Raw genomic sequence first — 17,738 nt, forward strand, 5'->3', positions numbered from 1 at the left:
CTATGATAGACCGATGGTGGGGTCGGAAGTGTTCCAATTATTGCAAAGATCAAAATGTCTTCGAGACAGGCTTCAACTTTGGTGTATAAATAATAAGAAACTCTGGGGGTGAATTGGAAAAAATCATCTAGAGTTTTGGCAACAGAGAGTGCAGGAATTACTAATGTTCAACAAGGTTCGGAATTTGTGGTAAAGGTAAATGAGAACCTAGATCAAGCCACTATGGAATTCATGTATTGGCAGCAGAGAATGAAGGAAAAATGGATTCGATGTGGTGACTTGCCTTCACCCATGATGTTTAACAGGGTTAAACAGCGGCAAAAGCGGCGAGAAATTCACACCCTTCAGAATGCAAATAATGAGTGGACCACGGGGCAGCATGAGGTCCAGGAATTAATTAAAAGGTCTTTAGAGGAAGTTTTTAACCCTGTCCTTAACAATCCGGAGGGGCTCGGGGAAAGAGTTGATCTTGTTCTTCGGGAACTGGATCTTCCGCGGATGGAGGAAGCAGATGGGGCGCGGCTTATAGAGGCCTTCTCAGCACAAGAGATTAGGAAGGCTATGTTTTCGATCCATAATCTTAAATCCCCTGGGCCGGATGGGTTTATTGCAGAATTCTTTCAACAGCATTGGGAAGTAGTGGGGGGTAAAGTGGTAGCAGCAGTGCAGGCCTTCTTCAAAACAGGGTACTTACTAAAGGAATTTAATTCCTCAATTCTGGTTATGATTCCCAAGGTGGATGTCCCGGAGGTGGCGGCTCACTTCCGGCCGATTAGTCTGTGCAACATTAGCTATAAGTGTATAGCAAAGTGTATGGTGAACAGGATGAAAGGCTTACTTCAAAGCCTTATTTCGGAGTATCAACATGCTTTTATCCCGGGGAGATACATGGAGGACAATATTTTGTTAAGTCATGAATTACTTCACCTGATCAATACAAACAAAGGTGATGCTCATAAGGCGGCTATTAAAATTGACATGTCAAAGGCGTACGATAGAGTCAACTGGCTCTTTTTGCTCAAGGTGTTACAGGCTTATGGTTTTCCCCCAAGATGGGTACAATGGATCTCTCAGTGCGTTTCTACAGTGTCCTACAGAACACTGATCAACGGGCAGGTCTCAGAGGCTTTTAGACCAAGCTGCGGTTTAAGACAAGGGGACCCACTGTCCCCATACTTATTTCTCTTCTGTATGGACGTTCTTTCGCGTATGCTAACTATGGGGGAAAACCTGGGGCTTCTTAAAGGTCTAAAGGTGACTCGACGATCGCCGCCGATCTCTCACTTATTTTTTGCTGACGATGCTATGATTTTTCTGCAGGTTTCTAAGGACTCTTGTAAGCACCTAACTTCCATCTTGGATAGATTTGGGGATATTTCTGGTCAGCGGTTAAATCTGGGGAAGTCCTTTGTGAAGTTCAGCAATCTGGTTCCTAAGTCACAAATGGAGGAGTTCAAGAGTATTCTCATAATAGGCCAAACCCAGTCGTTAGGGCTCCATTTGGGAGCTCCAATTGATCTCGCTAGGGGAAATAAGGATTCTTTTCAATTTTTGGTTGATAAGGTGGTTCAAAGAATTACAAACTGGGGGTCCGTGAGGCTTTCTCAATCGGCAAAGCTGATACTTATTAATTCAATTCTTATCAGTATTTCGTCTCATGTTATGAAATGTTTCAAGCTCCCGGGCTACATAGCAAACAAAATTGATTCGTTCATTGCAAGGTTCTTCTGGGCTAAGAACGGGGAAAAGGGGATGCACTGGATTGGTAAGGAGACACTTCATCTCCCAAAAGGGATGGGAGGTCTTGGAATAAGGGAAATGTCAAAACTAAATGATGCCTTGTTGTTTAGACAGGTGGCTCGTATGCATTGTAATCCACAACTATTGTTGGCCCGATCTTATGCACATGTGCACTCATGCACCTTATGTGACGGGCGACCGCACAATCAACTCCGGGGGAACTCTTCTTGGGGAAGGCGAGGTCTTCATAATGCAGCTAATAAATTTGTTTCTGGTCTTGCCTGGAAAATTGGAAATGGGGATAAAGTCAGGTATGCTAATATAAAATGGGTGAATGGAGAAGTGTCGATCCTCAATTCTAGTAATGTGCTGCAGGGGATAGGGACAGGGAGAGTCAGTGCCTTAATTAACTATACCCCGGAGGGAACGTGGAATGCGGCAGAAATTCGACAAAAATTTGATTGGGAATCGGCAAGGAAGATTCTAGACATGGAATTACCTGCATCGGACAAGGAGGATTTCTTGTATTGGCAAAGACATAAGTCAGGTATGTACACGGTTAAAACAGGGTATGCTTTGTTGTGTCATGAAGGTAGGGGGACTATTAATAGTCCGACGGAGGATCAGCTATTCAAAATTTTATGGAGGCTTAGGGTCCCTCCGAAGTGGAGCTTATTCTTATGGAAGCTTATCTTGAATGGGCTAGCGGTCAAGGCAAGCCTACAACATAGAGGGATTCCGGTGGATGCTCTATGTGATGTTTGCGGGAGGTTTGATGAGGACTCTCAGCATCTTTTTCGCATGTGTTCTTTGGCTAGGTATGCTTGGCTTAACTTCTCATTGCATATTAGCTCTGAAAACGATGGATCTACTCCTTTGCGACACTGGATCCAGAAATATATCCCGCTGTTTTATAGCGAGGATGGTATAACGAGTGAGCGCATTCATACATTTATGAGTGTGCTGTGGGGTTTATGGCTAGCCAGGAATGGGAGGGTTTTCAGAAATGAAGACGATCATCAACCAGGACTGATGAGACACTTAGCAGTAGCCTCTAAGGAATTAATTGCCTATGTTAAACCAGGTACCAGAAGGCGGGGAATTTCTCAAGCCAGGAGCATAAAGGAGGGCCCACCACCGGGTTTTCATAGGGCACACTTGGGATGCAGAAGTAGACCGGATAGTAGGTATGAGGAACGGAACAAAGAAGCAATTATTGTATGTGATGGCTCGTGGCAGAATCAAACAGGACAGGGGGGTTTTGGGTGGGTCATCATCACAAATGGGGGGGAGGGAGAAGATGCAGGGGGTGGTTTTTGCAAGGTTGAGGCGGCATTGTATACTGAGCTTAGGGCATGCCTAGAAGGCATAACTTGGGTGATTAACAAAGGTTATAGTGATATCTGGGTCTACACTGACTCAAGCGAAGTGGTCAATCTGCTGCAAAACCCAGACAGGAGCGATATGAGGTTCTACTGGACAGTCCAAAACCTTAGGGAGAAAGGTAACACATTACAGAGCTGTGTGGTCTGGAAGGTAAGCAGGGACCAAGTTAGGAAGGCACATGAATTAGCTAACAGGTGTAGAACTAGTTTGTTTAGTTTTAGTATTACTTAAGCTTTCTGCTCTTTGCTTTTAGTTTGCTCTTGTCAAAAAAAAAAAAAAAAAAAAAAAAAGTTACTTCGTTCTATTTAAGATCATTAAGAAATAAATAAACATTACGTATGTACTCGGAGCATCACATATAATGTTGTCAATTAACAAAATTTTTCGAGAATGAAGAAAAGTTCTAGTGAATAGGGAGTTTTACCAAAGATGATACAAGTTGAAAAGTAGTCGAAATTGACTGGATTCGAACAAACTAGACTCGTCAACGATCGATCAAAACTCGACTATATAAAGCGCGATCTAATATGATAGCGAGGCTAGTAGCAGTACCCCATTCCCGATCTAGACTCGCAGTGTAAGGACCCCTAATATTCACATGTAAAGGATAGTCTACCACATAAAATAAAAAAATACCAAATCCTATGTATAAGGTGAGAGGGGGTTTTGGGTGATAAATTTTACTTTCCCAAAATACCCCTCTCATTTTTGTCTTTCCTTTTTTTTTTAAGAAAAAAATACCATCCTTTAAAAAAACCGGCTACCATCTAAAAAGTAACTAACCTCTAAAATTAAAAAATCAAAATCAAATTAAAAAAAATATGCCATTAGAAAAAAATATAGAATTGAATTTGATAGATTCACGCCCACAAATTTTTCGTGTGTCTCTTACGTTATATAATTAAAAGGGTAAGGCGTATTACCTCCGTTTCTTTTTAGTTGACACGCATTATTCCATTTTAGGAAAGTTTTTTTTTTAATTTTACCTTCCATTTACAAGCTACTTGAATTTTCTTTCTCTCTCACTCTATCCCATCTCCTTAATATATACGCCTAAATCAAACATGCGTCAACTGAATAGAAACGGAGGACGTATATGGTGGGTGTCATTCAGCATTCCGACCGCACATTGATACTTATCTTGCTTGTTCTTTGCGGAAACACATATCCGATTGAATCTAGCTAATATTTTACTCGTGAATTTTGGTCGTAGTAACTCGGACAATTCCATACGAATTTCAAAAGTATGGAGAAATTAAACTTGCTAATTGTGTCACATAAATAATCATAATGTACCAAAATATGAATTGTGTCAAAAAAAAAAAAAAAGAATGAATTGACATTTGGTCCACGTGGCATTATTAACTTCCATTTCTAATTCCTACACATAGTTTGGCGCGAAGAATTTAGGGAGTTGAGGAGTTACGTATGAAATCACCCCTTGATCACATAACTTCTCCTCCCACTATCTTTATATCAACTTCCACACTCTGTATTTCTCTCCAAATTTCATTTTGCTTATTCCAAACTTCCCCTCTCTGTATTTTGCAACTGTCTTTTCCAAAATTTATAAAGTTTCCAAACCTGCAAAAATGGTGAAGCAGAACAAAGGAAAACAGCCAATGGAGCCCTCAGATGAGCCAAAATACACATAACTTCAATTCCTTGAGATGAAGGAGAAAATGCTGAGTGAGCAATTGAACGACCATCAGTTCATTTGCCAAAGCCTGTAGACCCAATTGAATCAAGTTACTTCAGCCATTTCTAACATTCGCCGTCCACAGGCACAGTCCATTCAGGCACCAAAGCAAAAGCGACAGAGCAAGAAGGCGGTGGATACTCCGCTAAGGTTGGGGCCTACAACAAGACCCACCAAGGCAGCGAAGACAACTGCAATGAAGAGGGCAACTGGTCGGGGTGGTGCAGCAGTGCAAGCACCAGTTGGTGACGGGAAAGGAGACAAATCTACAGCCGGAGCAAAGGGGGAAGGTGAGGAAGCCGTTGCAACACCAGCCGTGGCAGCACCAGAGGTGGCAGCACCAGTGGCGGCACCAGTGAGGCCAAGGCCAAGGCAGTGGCAGGTGAGGCAGCGGAGTCCGGACAGCCCCAGGGATGTCGCATCACCCGCTCCGTACCATGTCCGTGACCGGTGGTCCTCGGAGGTTTCTGACCAGGAAACCGGCGACTACGGTCACTCGGCTTCCACCATTGAAAAGTTTGACTGAAGGAGGTTAAGTAAACTAAGCCAATTACATTTGATTAAGGATTTCATATATCATGATTTAGTTGGCTTACATTTAAATTTTTGTTTGGTTTGATAGTACATTTTCATCTTTGTTGATTTTTAACAGTGTTTTTGCTTGGGTTTTTGTTGGGTTTTTCTGATGTAATGAACAATTAAATCGTGGTTTGGACATGTTTAATTTGATGCATTTCGGTATTTTGGTACTTATCTGATCAATTAAGCCGTACTTTTATCGTGAAATACTCAATGTGTTATGGGAATATATTTGCTTATATATTTTACATTGAAATCGCATGTTGGACATGTTTATGGTACTTCTGTATATTGATGCAGTTTGGTATTCTGGTCATTTTGAGATCAATTTAATGGTATTTGGGACATATAATTAGATTAGCTGTTATGGGATCATATTTGATAATGTAGATCAATTATATCATATTTTGGACATGTTTAGTTTATTAACTAGCAATGGAACTTTAGTTAGATGATGCAGTTGGTATTTTGGTAATTATGAGATCAATGTAATCGTGTTTTGGACATGTTATGTAGAGCTAATTTTAACTAACCCGAGCCCTATTATGCGGACTTCATAAAATGTCCAAGCCTCATCTATTCACGGGCCGGGCTTGCCCACGGGCTCACGGGCCTACAATCTTAGTTTCCCATATATCTAACACTAATTGTTATTTTTTTTTATATCATTTACATATGTTAATATTATTTCGATTTAGTGATTTAAAAATTTCTTGAACACTAATGATACTAGACAAAAACATATTTAACTTGTGACATATGTTTGTGAAAAAAAAAAGGAAAGACTGAACTTATTTCATACAAGTATATGAAATTGAAAAACGCAGTTGTAGCTAATAATAGGTTAGAGTCCAATATAGTCTCTTTGTATTTATTTTATAAAATATACTACATATTCAACTAACTTAAAAATCATTAACCTATTACTCTTTGATATAAAGGGGCCGGATTGGACGGGTTTAGCGGGTTGACCCGTCTATGAACAGCTCTACTGATATGGGGTCATATATGTTGATTTTATGAACAATTAAATCGTATCTTGACCATTTGTAACTAGATTATCTTTTTAAAGCAATTAGTTTAATCATGCTAATTAAGATGTTAGTATGGTTTGAGTGTGAGTATGTTAACCAGTTAAAACTAATAATGCTTATGTACATGCTGGGCCAAACGCTTATAAGACTATCGGGGGCCAAATGTATTATAAAGCATACACCTATTCTATTACGCAGTCCAGCCCAATCACTCACTTCAATCAGCCCAATTACTGATGTTCAGGTTTATGCATCCAAATACTCAATATGATTATTAGCTATTCCCTATCATTAGTTAGTTCTAACAGATAATTAAACAATCAGGATTTACAAGCTAAAATAAAAGTAAAAACAATGCATAGAATACAAGTTATTTGAGCTGATCAACAACACAACCATCATCTTAATGTTGCCACCATTGGGAGAAATTCATAAAACTCTTGACTTGTAGCGGCAGGGGGTACATAAACCAATTGATCGGAAATAAATAGCGTGCTTCCATGATACAAAGGGTTCGAGCTTTCACTTTGATGTGGAAAGGAGTTTGGTGGTGCACCCCTCCTCTTCTTCGCTTTACAGCCACGTTGAGGAGTATGAAAATATTAATTTACCCTGCAAGGTCCATCGGTGTCTCGTGCTTCCTTTGGGTGGCTCTCACCGTAAGCTACATCCATCGTCTATAAAATGAAAAACAAAGAAGCAACACGGGGTTAATCTACCGATAAACACTCATTCATATGATTGGCAACAGACAATGCAACAAAATTGATAGTATTACTAACCCCCATCACACCATAGTCACCACCGCAAGCAATACGATCTTCTTTAGTGGCTAAGCTAATCTGATTTAGGTTCCAAACCTTAATCCTAGGGAATTCACCCCACTGAACGGGAAACCTATCCAGCTTATCCAAATAGAATACCTACAAGCAACAAATGCAAGAACTTTGTATTAAGGGTATAAGGCGGTACAATGTAAAGGCATATAGTAATATAGAGATGCACACAAACCTACCACAGCAAAAATGGTACAGCCACCACATCCTCCTGCTACTCCAGTCGAATAAAAACGACGCGCAAAACTAGCAACGCTTTCCATCAACTTATTCAGAACAAGCTCACACCAATTGTACGAGGCAGCATTCATAGCACACGTAAGGGCGGTAAATAAATCACAAGCCAGCCTAGGAGACTGCGTAGGACATAAAACCATCTCCAATGATATCAACAGGAAAATAGTCTTAAACTCCTCTTCCTCATCTACATCCCATTCACCCTCCAACCTTTCCATCAACCTGGAATTCACAGGTATTCCAACAGAAGTATAACACACGCCCTCCATCCTTGCGCGATCTGGTCTTTGAAGATTGGCCATATTTTTGCTGGATTTCATTCACCTTCTTTTGCAGATCACCTGACATGGATTTCCCAGTGGGAACAGTTAACCTACCATTTGGGATACCTAGAACCCAGTGTACCTGATTAGCCGATAACCTAAATTGCTTTCCATCCGGAGCAACTAGCAACTTATTCAACGGATCAATACGACTCATTAGCCAATAACCCATTTGTCGGGGCAAATGAATGTCAGTTGGGACTTTCAACAGCCCACCTAAGCCCATTTCATTTACCCATCGTGTCCTCCTCTCATCAAATGTATTGCATATCCTAGAAAAAGTCTCAACTCGACAGTTCATGTTTGGTGGCTGCAATCACATTACAGAACACTAGTTACTTTTAGGACATTAACAAATGTGGTTCTCTTATTCGTTATTAATACAGCCGAGTTAATCACATACCCGACGGAAAATATTACATTGTTGCTTTATAACTTCACCCTTTGCTTTCACTATACCACCAATGCTTAAAGTATCATCCTACAGACCACCAAGCAATGCATTATTACATTTGACTGAATATTACATTTCAGACAAACTTAAAAGCTTAACATACCATAAAGACTTCCTTGCTTAAGACTTTCCTCTTAGTATGATTTAATACATTGATATCGCCCTGTTCAAAATAAACAAAATCCCCATATCACAACTACACAAACTCACACATTTCAAGTTATCAATGTAAGGTTCAACTAGAGCGTTAGATAACGATGACACTTACCATCCTTTCCAATAGTCAGCCTCCAACCACCGAAGAAATTATCCTAATTAATTGCTACAAGGCCTACAATCTGCATATTGACAATATTCAAACAAATTACTAATTTCCTACAATCTACACTGCAAATACAAATATGGTCCATTTGATGCAGCACTAGTTTCTCAGGTAGGAATTCAATTGCACATAACAAACAAACCTAATTAGCATAAAAATATAAAATTTCAATTTCCAAAATAGACACAAAGGCGATTAATTGCAATAAATACATTTTAATGCAATGCTAACCTCATTTCAGGAACTCAACTCAAACAATGCTAAGCTAAGAAATTAAAGTACGCATCAAACGTGACCTGAAATTCAACTTCAACTACGAAAACTGGAATAATTCTAACAAGTTCAAATTGAAAATCAAACAAGTTCGAATTGAAAATCTAACAAGTTCGAATTGAAAATCAAACATCACCAACATATTGAAATTCAACCAGGTGACAAAAATTAAGGCTCTATAATATACTTACCAGCTAGGGAGCTCCAATCTTCGAACAACTTCACGATTTCAAAAGCACTCCCTCAATGTTTGAGATTTTCTCACTCCAAGGGTTTCGTTGAGGCAGATTGGGAGACTGTTAGCACAGTCAGTCAACCAAATGAGTCATACACATGACATGTCCAATTAAACAAGTAAAAAGACGTTTTTGCCCCCGCTTTTGCCCCGTGAGTAACATATTTCATCTCTCACAGTGATAAATATGAATTTGCCGAAAAATAACTTATGAAATTTCTGATATAAATTTTCTTTTAGGAATCCCTACAAAGCGTATACAAAATTTGGGAGATTAATAAAAAACATAAAGTAATTCAATTATATGTAGATCATTAGATGAGCTACTGCTCTATTTATTTTAAAAAAATGTTTTTTTTTTAACTACATAAAATGAATATTTTCTTGATTTTATTAAATTATACTGTATATAACTCTAACCAATAAATCTATCTACATAAACTAATTTCTTATGGATCATATATGTATAGAGGAGAAATTTACAATATAATTTATTTATTTATTTAATTTTTTTAAAAATCTTTGTCATCCCTTACATTAGAAGTTTATGCATAGTAAACATAAGTCTACTTCCTAAATTATGATAATTAAGATAGACAAGAATGTTAATAATTGAAAATAAGATTTATTATTGATATTCTAATATATGACGTATGTGGCAAGAGTTGTAATATTTTGATATTAACAATCGTTTTTCGAATATAAAAACATTATATTGTTCAACGTTAAAGGTGATCACGGGTCGAACTCAACTTTGGGTTGAAAATCATGCCCAAACTACTATTTTGGACCAAAAAATAATGAATTTTCGAGCTAAATTTTTTATTGTAACAACAACTTATAATTTTTTGTAGAATGGACAATTAATTATATTAAGTAAGCAAAGATTGTGCTATTATGTTGAATTGTATTTTTTTTTTCCTTTAAGCCTATTTTTTTTTTAAATAAATACTTTTATATCTTTGGAATATTCTAAACTAGATAAATCCCGTGCGATGCACGATTTGTTAGTATTTTTTTTTTTAAAAAAAATATTTTTCATTTTTATGTGATTGAATATTATATTTTTTGAAGAAAAAAAAAATTCCTCAAAAAAAAAAAAAAATAATAACAATTTTAATCACATAAAAATGAATTAGTTTTAAAATATTAGATTCCTAATCTCAAAAGATATTTTGTATTTAATTAATTTAAACTTTAAAATCTCATTCGTCAATTTTGCTTACGTTACATTTGAATTATTTAATTGTAAATAATACTCTCTTATTTAATTGGCTACAACTTAAATTTACAATTATATATGGCGCATTAAGAAAATATAATCCTACGCGGCTCTCTAAAAACTCGGGAAAAACTCCCCTTTATATATATATGAGATTAGATAGATTGTGTTAACATGGGTAATTTTCATATTTTCATTGGAAAACTCGCATAATTTTACAAAATTGTGAATTGTTTATAATTTTAAGAGTACTTAAAATTTAGACACTAAATTTCTACTCCCCTCCCACTTTAACCCTTTTTTTTTTTTTTTAAATATATATAGATATAAAAATTAGTGACATATTTAATTACGGTGCAAAAAATTTCTGCCAAAACTCATACAAACTTACAAAATATTCTCTCTTTTTTATTCTTCATACAAGAATGTGATATTTCATGTTCCATTTTATGAACTACATCAAATTTGTCAACGATATTTTGAAACCCTTTATATTTTTTAATCAATTAATTATATATAGCAAAAAATATAGCATTAATTAAATATAACATTAAATTAATAATAGATTACGAAATAACCGTTCATGATACGGGACCTAGCCCATTTATTTTTAATAATAATAATAAAAAAAAATTACTACATATTTAGACCGGTTTGCCCCATCAAATACCCACGTTTAAGACCTAGCCCATTTACTACGTATTTATTTGCCCCTGCCTGTCACTCAGCTCTCCATTGAATCGCACTTCCCATCGCACATTGAAGCAGTTTCTGAGGTAAGTTGTTGTTTCTTGGAGTAATTATCATATCAATTCACAATCTAGGGTTCATCTTTAATTTAATTGTCGTAAGTTTAGGGTTCGGAAATCTCAACTATTGGTTCTAATTTCTAAGATTATGAAAGTTCATAACTTGCGATTACATTGCTAGAAAAGAAATTTATTAGCCTAATTTGATAATTGACTCTCATATCCCTAAAATTATACTGTATGATTTTTCGAGATGATTTAATTAAATTTGGTTGCTAATGTATTGCACAACCCTTTACTGTTGAGATTGAACTATGAAATTAGGGATGAGCCTAACGAAAAAGTAATCATCAAATTAATACTGCTGTAGTTTGAATCAAAGCAGTTGGATGTGATTTTTTAATTGTTATTTGGTAAAGAGTAAATTTTGATTGATTGTTAATTGTTAATTGTGGTAGATAGGTGAAGATGGAAAACAAACATGGTAAGCATAGGACTGATAGGAGGCGTCGTAAGCGCATACATGTACCTCTTGAGATGTGGCTTGAGATTCTATCTAGACTGCCAATCAAGCCTCTTGCCATATGTACTGTAGTGTGCAAGAAATGGAGGTATATTGTCTTTAATCTTAGGAAGAAATTTGAAGTTCCTAATTGTGGTTTGTTTTTAAGGTTTTCCCCTAATACACAAGATTTGGTGGGTTATTTTTGTTTTAAAACTAAGAAGTTTATCAACATACCAAAAAGTTGTGCCATTGATGGATATGTGGATGCTATTAATAGTGGGTATGATAAGGGGTTATTGACTAACTTATCATTCAATTTGGGACCTTTATTCAAGATTAACCCCTTGAATCCTAACCGGCAGGGTACTTTCTTCACTTTCTACCGCGGCTTACTACTCTTGGGATTATATGATGGTACTTATGAGGTGCACAATGTCGCCACTAACCAAGTTTACACTGTGCCCAAGTCACCTATTGTGACGCGATATGGTTCAAAAACCGATTGTAGCCGGGCGGGTGCCATTATTAAACTTCGATCTAAGAATCGTGTTTGTCGTTTTCTTGTTGTGAGATTTAGCCTTGAGTACTGCAAGTATGAGGTATACTATTCAGAAGATGGTACGTGGGTTGGATTTGGGTTGGAAGGGTATAACTTCAATGCTGCTCATAAGTTGCTTACGGATAACTATGTTGTCATCCTTATGGAATCCAACATATATATATATTTATTGACAAATAGAAACCATGGTGTAAGATTTGCGATCTTTGGACCTAAAACTAATCACAAGATAACATATCATACATTTTCCTTGCCAAAGCTTTTGAATAGGAAACATTTGAGCAAAAAATTATGGATATGTAACAAGACACTCCATCTATCCTATTATGATATTGGTACACTCTGCATGGATTCGCAAGCTTGTGATTACTAATACCTTGGAGTTAAGTATATTGCCTTTCATCAAGACAAATGCTCAGAAATACCTAGCTAAAGCTTTTGATGTCGGTCATAGTGTGGTGCCAGTCACTTGCCTTCGTGATGCTCCCGTTATCTTCTTTCTTGTCAACTCGACTACCATTTATGCATATAATTATGCGATTGAGTTGTTGGACAAAATTGGTGACATTAAAGATTATGATAATATATCTTGTGTCTCTATATTTGAGCCATGTTTTAGCTCGTTCCCTACCCATGGTAGTTGAGCGATGTAAGCAGATTTTTCGTTTTCTTGTTTTACTTTTGTGTGTAGAGTTAAGTCTTTTTTGACATTATATTCTTTAATTGATCTATTGTTACTTTTTTCTTAAATTGTCCATTTTATCATGGATATGTTAAGCCTTGTATAGAAACCAAGTAATAAATAGAGGAGGGAAAGAGACCGATTATTTAACAAAATCACCCACTAAACTGTTGTTTCCCTTTCTTCTCCAATCCACCCAAGGCCCATGACTCTAACTTCGACAAAAATGAAATTGAACTCATCTTCAATTTGTTGATTTAAATGCATTCAAAACCCTAATCAACATGAATTTGGTGCTCCACTAACTTGATTTGTGTAAATTTTAGAAGAAATTTGAGTAATTGGTAAAGAAAAGAGCTGTAACATCACAGCCACACTGCTACTACTCCTCACTACACGTGCTCCCACTCCTTGTTGCTTATTTTATTTGCCAAAATGAGATGTCACACTCTTCCTTTCTTATCCATTTCTTTCATAAAGATAGATTATAATTGATTTTGTAATAATTTAGTTGTTGCCTCTATTGTTATTGTTGTTGATGTTGTTATTGACAATGATGTCAGTGCTATTTCATGCATTATTGTTGTTGCCTGTTGGTGTGCTGTTATCGCTGCTATTGTGTTGTTATTGTGGGCTCATTTATAGACATAGGAATGTATATTTATGACAGGTTTAGTATATGATTCATAACATTATTGCTCAACTTGTGACCTGTATTCAAAGATTGGTTTAAGGAGATGAGTTGTGATGTAAATGAGTATATATACTCGTGTTTAGTGTATAATTTGTGGAAATTACGTGATTATAGGTAGATTTACAGAATCACTAAGGTGGAATAATTGATGCCATATAATCCCTTAGTTTCGGCATGTAACATATTCAATCATCCCTATATACTAGTATTTAAAGCTCTCTACAACTATGGTTTTTGATCTTTTGAGGCTATATCATTCCTCCGTATCATTCTTCCGTTCTTTTTTATCTTCCCATGTGCTTTTTATTTGGTCAAACTTTAAAAAACCTTGACCATGTTATGTAAAGTGTAAGTAGGAAGATAATTAAGCATAAAGGGGTTATGGAGGAGTATTGGTTATACAGTACTTATTAAGGGCCGAAGTTCATAGATATGTGATAACACATTTATATACTCATTGTTATATGTTATATTTGAGTGTTTCTATCATATTTTCTCTATATATTTAATCTTTTAGAGCTATATTTCTTTATATTTCGACGTTGCTCTCCTCGTGCTCTCTTTCTTTATTTTGTAGGATTTACGCGTAAAAAAAGCACCTTTGCAAGCTAAGTGAGCTAGGAGCATGTAGGAGATTACGAGCCCAACATCATATGGTCACATTCCAAGCTTGAAGTTGCTTTTGAAGGAGTATTGTGTAGAAATTGCCTAGCCTTGGCTTGGTCGTGGCTTGTTACATTAAGCTTTGGCCTGGTCGTGGCTCCTCCTTTTTGCTCAAGAGAAGCCTACCAAGATCAGTAGACACCACGGGTTGGCCGTGGAAAAGCCCCAGCAGCTTTGGGTAACCCGTGGCTATCACCTGACGAAGCATCAAAGCCAAGTTTGAGGCGGTTTGGAAGACCTATTTTTAGGAAACTTCTTTACTTATTCCTAGGGATATAAATAGGCTTTGGCTAGGCATATTAGAGCACTTTTCTTTGGGATTCGTAAAATTGAGTTAAAGAATTCTACAATTCCCTTCAATTTTAGATTTACTTTATTCAAGATTTCATCTTCAATTCCATTAATTCAAGTATTTCTTCTTTCCTATATTATTATGTCTTTTGATTATTTTGTTAATTTAATCATGAGTGAGTAGATTCATATTCTAGGGTTAGGTTGAACCCTAGTTACGAGTAATGCATGATTTCCCCCAATTCCTTATTTAATTAGATTAATTGTTTTTCTTATTGAATTGTGCTAATTTATCAATGTTAGGTTAGACGTAATTTGATATTGATTGAACCAAGTATCTTATTTATCAATGGAAGTTGAGATTAGATGGTTTGATTAAATTCAATAAGGGCATGAAATTCTCCATGGAAATAGGTTTGATTGGATTTTAGAGAAGCCATAAATACTCGGAAGAGGTTTATTGGTATTTTCAAGGGCACGTCCTTCCTTTGAGTATTATTATTCTGATTAATTGGGGTAGGGATTTATCTTTGCAGTATTCATACTAGTGGTGATACTTAACTCTGGATGATTTTATTAATTGATTTATTTCATCTTGATTATTCTAGTTTATTTTGTTTAGAATTAGATTGGTTGAATATCGCTATTGATTGGTTACTCGCTTAGTAGTTACTTGAGTTTAATTAATTAGTTGAACCATAGTCTCTTGGGATCCGACCCTTACTTGCCCGTCTACATAGTAGTGGTATAGTTAGGTTTATTTTTGTTAGGTACGCGACACGCCTATCAAATTTTGGCGCCGTTGTCGGGGACTGACGGTTTTAGACTAGTTATTTGTGATTCGTTTTTACTAAGCTTTATTTGTTGCTTCGGCTATTGTCTCTTGTGTCTTTGATTTCTTTTCTTTTAGTTCTTTGTTGCATGCAAACTCGACGTTCAGGGTCAGACGATTTAATTCCATTTGATTCTGAAATTGAAGCAACTGCAAGGAGACGAGGAGGTAGAAGAAGAAGGAGAAATCAAAACCACAGAAACATGGTCGATCCAGGAACAAAGTCTCTTTTGGAGTATGGTATTCCTGATACCACAACCGGACTCCTCTCCAGCATTGTCAGACCACCTGTCACTGCTCAGAACTTTGAATTGAAACCACAGTTCATTCAATTCATTTCTAATGATTCGTTTGCAGGCACGCCTCATGAGTGCCCTGTCAGTCACATTGATAGTTTCTTGGAGAAGTGCGATACTATGAAACTAAATGGTGTTACAGATGATGCTATTAGACTTCGCCTTTTTCCTTTCTCATTACGGGATAGGGCGAAGGAATGGTTGAGAGATGAAGGTACCGGCTCTTTTGACACATGGGACAAATTGGTGAAAGCTTTTCTAGTCAAGTTCTTAGGACAAGAAAAGACTGCAAGGTTGAGAAATGAGTTATCTACTTTTGGGCAGTCAGATGATGAGTCCTTATATGAAGCATGGAGGAGGTTCAAGCGATTGCAGAGACAATGCCCTCACCATGGTATTCTTGAATGGATGTTGATCCAAACCTTTTACAATGGTTTAACTCATGAATTCCGAATCTATATTGATGTTGCGTCTGGGGGTTCTCTCTTGACTAAGAACCCAACTGAGGCAAAGGAGCTAATTGAGAAGATGGCGACAAATGATAATTATCATCCAGGAGGACGACGCAATGTTAAAAAGGGAGGTATGCATGATGTTGATGCTCTAACCCTTTTAACTAGTTCTATGCAGGCATTGACAAGCAAGTTTGACAAGTTCCAAGCGGCATCTTCTGGCTCATCTGCTGAAACTTGTCAAATGTGTAATGTACAAGGTCACATTGCCCCTAATTGCCCACAAAATTCACATGAGATGTCGATTGAGGAAGTCAATGCATTCTACACTTCAAATCCCAAAAGGCTATATGATCCTCACTCAAACACATACAATGAAGGTTGGAAACATCATCCAAATTTCTCTTACAAGAATACCCAAGCTCAACAAAATCCACCTCCACCACCACCTCGAAACAATAATTATAATGCTCCACCCGGTTTCCAAGAAAGACCACCTCTAGTCCAACAACCTATGCAACCACCTCCACAAAAATCCAACCTTGAGCTAATGCTTGAGAACTTTGTCACCACAACGAACAACAACATCCAACAACTACAAGCTCAGAACAAGCTCATGGAAAATCAAATAAGTCAACTTGCTCATCAAGTTGGCCAATCTTTGAAGACTCCGGGCACTTTTCCGGGTCAAACAGAGCAACCACCAAAGGGGCATATGAATGTTGTGACTTTGAGGAGTGGAAAGCAGTTGGAAGATCCCCCCATGAAGGAGCCATCAAAGGAGCTTGTTGAAGAGGTAGTCAATAAAGAGAAGGTGGTTGATGGTAGCGCGATTGAGGAAGAGCCAAAGGCATCAACTCCACCACCACTTGTTCCATATGTGCCGACAGTTCCTTTCCCGCAAAGGTTGGCTCAAGCTAAGTTAGAGAAAAAGTATGGAAAATTTCTTGATATTCTGAAAAAGCTTCACATCAACATTTCATTCTTAGATGCAATATCTGAGATGCCATCTTATGCAAAATTTTTAAAGGATATGCTCTCTAACAAGAAGAAGCTACAGGAGAATGCTACAGTAGCGTTGAATGCAGAGTGTAGTGCAATTTTGCAAAATACACTTCCTAAGAAACTAGGCGATCCAGGTAGCTACTCCATTCCAGTGAAGCTTGGGGATATAGAGATCAACAAGGCATTATGTGATCTTGGTGCAAGTGTGAGTCTCATGCCGCTCTCTATTTGCAAGAAACTTCAAATGGGTGAACTAAAGCCTACACGCATGTCTCTACAACTTGCAGATAGGTCGGTTAAATTTCCCTTGGGTATACTTGAAGATGTTCCTCTTCGTGTGGGAAAATTCTTTATCCCATGTGACTTTGTTGTGATGGAGATGGAAGAGGATGCACATGTCCCTATTATACTTGGTAGACCATTCTTAGCCACTGCAGCTAAGAATGGAATGTTTGTTGTTTGTTTGAGTATAACACCTTATCTTTTTCTCCATTTTATTTAGTTGAATTGCTGATCTTGATTGATGGTATTAGTTGTCTTTGTTGCAACCAATGTAGTGGAAAGTGTGTTCTATTTAGATATGAAGCTTTTCATTAGTATTATACAAGCTCATTCCCAGTTTTTCATAACAGAGAAGTTTTGAGAGCTGACAACTTTGTAATTGTCCGTA

The 17,738-nt window shown here is 37.1% G+C and overlaps 3 protein-coding genes and 1 non-coding gene across 4 annotated transcripts; 3 read left to right on the forward strand and 1 right to left on the reverse strand.

Annotated features, from left to right (window-relative positions):
• The first annotated feature begins 222 nt into the window (after positions 1-222).
• On the forward strand, positions 223-5,351 carry LOC145575450 (uncharacterized). The gene is made up of 2 exons (XM_081633322.1): positions 223-3,276; positions 4,911-5,351. The coding sequence occupies exons 1-2, from the start codon at positions 223-225 to the stop codon at positions 5,349-5,351; spliced, it is 3,495 nt and encodes a 1,164-aa protein (XP_081489448.1).
• A 5,696-nt stretch (positions 5,352-11,047) lies between these two features.
• On the forward strand, positions 11,048-12,903 carry LOC145587360 (uncharacterized). The gene is made up of 2 exons (XM_081644093.1): positions 11,048-11,116; positions 11,552-12,903. Exon 2 carries the CDS (start codon positions 11,558-11,560, stop codon positions 12,524-12,526), a length of 969 nt encoding a protein of 322 aa, XP_081500219.1. The 5' UTR covers positions 11,048-11,116; positions 11,552-11,557; the 3' UTR covers positions 12,527-12,903.
• Positions 12,904-15,518: 2,615 nt separating this feature from the next.
• Positions 15,519-17,570, forward strand: LOC145575457 (uncharacterized). Its single transcript, XM_081633330.1, has one exon. The coding sequence runs from the start codon at positions 15,519-15,521 to the stop codon at positions 17,568-17,570; it is 2,052 nt and encodes a 683-aa protein (XP_081489456.1).
• Positions 15,903-16,009, reverse strand: LOC145607599 (small nucleolar RNA R71). Its single transcript, XR_014105590.1, has one exon. It is a non-coding gene; the product is annotated as a small nucleolar RNA R71 (small nucleolar RNA).
• Positions 17,571-17,738: the final 168 nt, after the last annotated feature.

This window comes from Chenopodium album, chromosome 2, assembly GCF_948465745.1.
Source record: "Chenopodium album chromosome 2, dcCheAlbu1.1, whole genome shotgun sequence".
NCBI classification, from domain to species: domain Eukaryota; kingdom Viridiplantae; phylum Streptophyta; class Magnoliopsida; order Caryophyllales; family Amaranthaceae; genus Chenopodium; species Chenopodium album.

What these genes read in the sequence shown, in the direction of transcription:
- LOC145575450 (XM_081633322.1), top strand. Translation starts at nt 223, where the DNA reads ATGGAATTCATGTATTGGCAGCAGAGAATGAAGGAAAAATGGATTCGA. An exon ending in AGAGCTGTGTGGTCTGGAAG is followed by an intron (nt 3,277 to 4,910) that starts GTAAGCAGGGAC and finishes CGCCGTCCACAG; the next exon opens with GCACAGTCCATTCAGGCACC.
- LOC145587360 (XM_081644093.1), top strand. Translation starts at nt 11,558, where the DNA reads ATGGAAAACAAACATGGTAAGCATAGGACTGATAGGAGGCGTCGTAAG.
- LOC145575457 (XM_081633330.1), top strand. Translation starts at nt 15,519, where the DNA reads ATGGTCGATCCAGGAACAAAGTCTCTTTTGGAGTATGGTATTCCTGAT.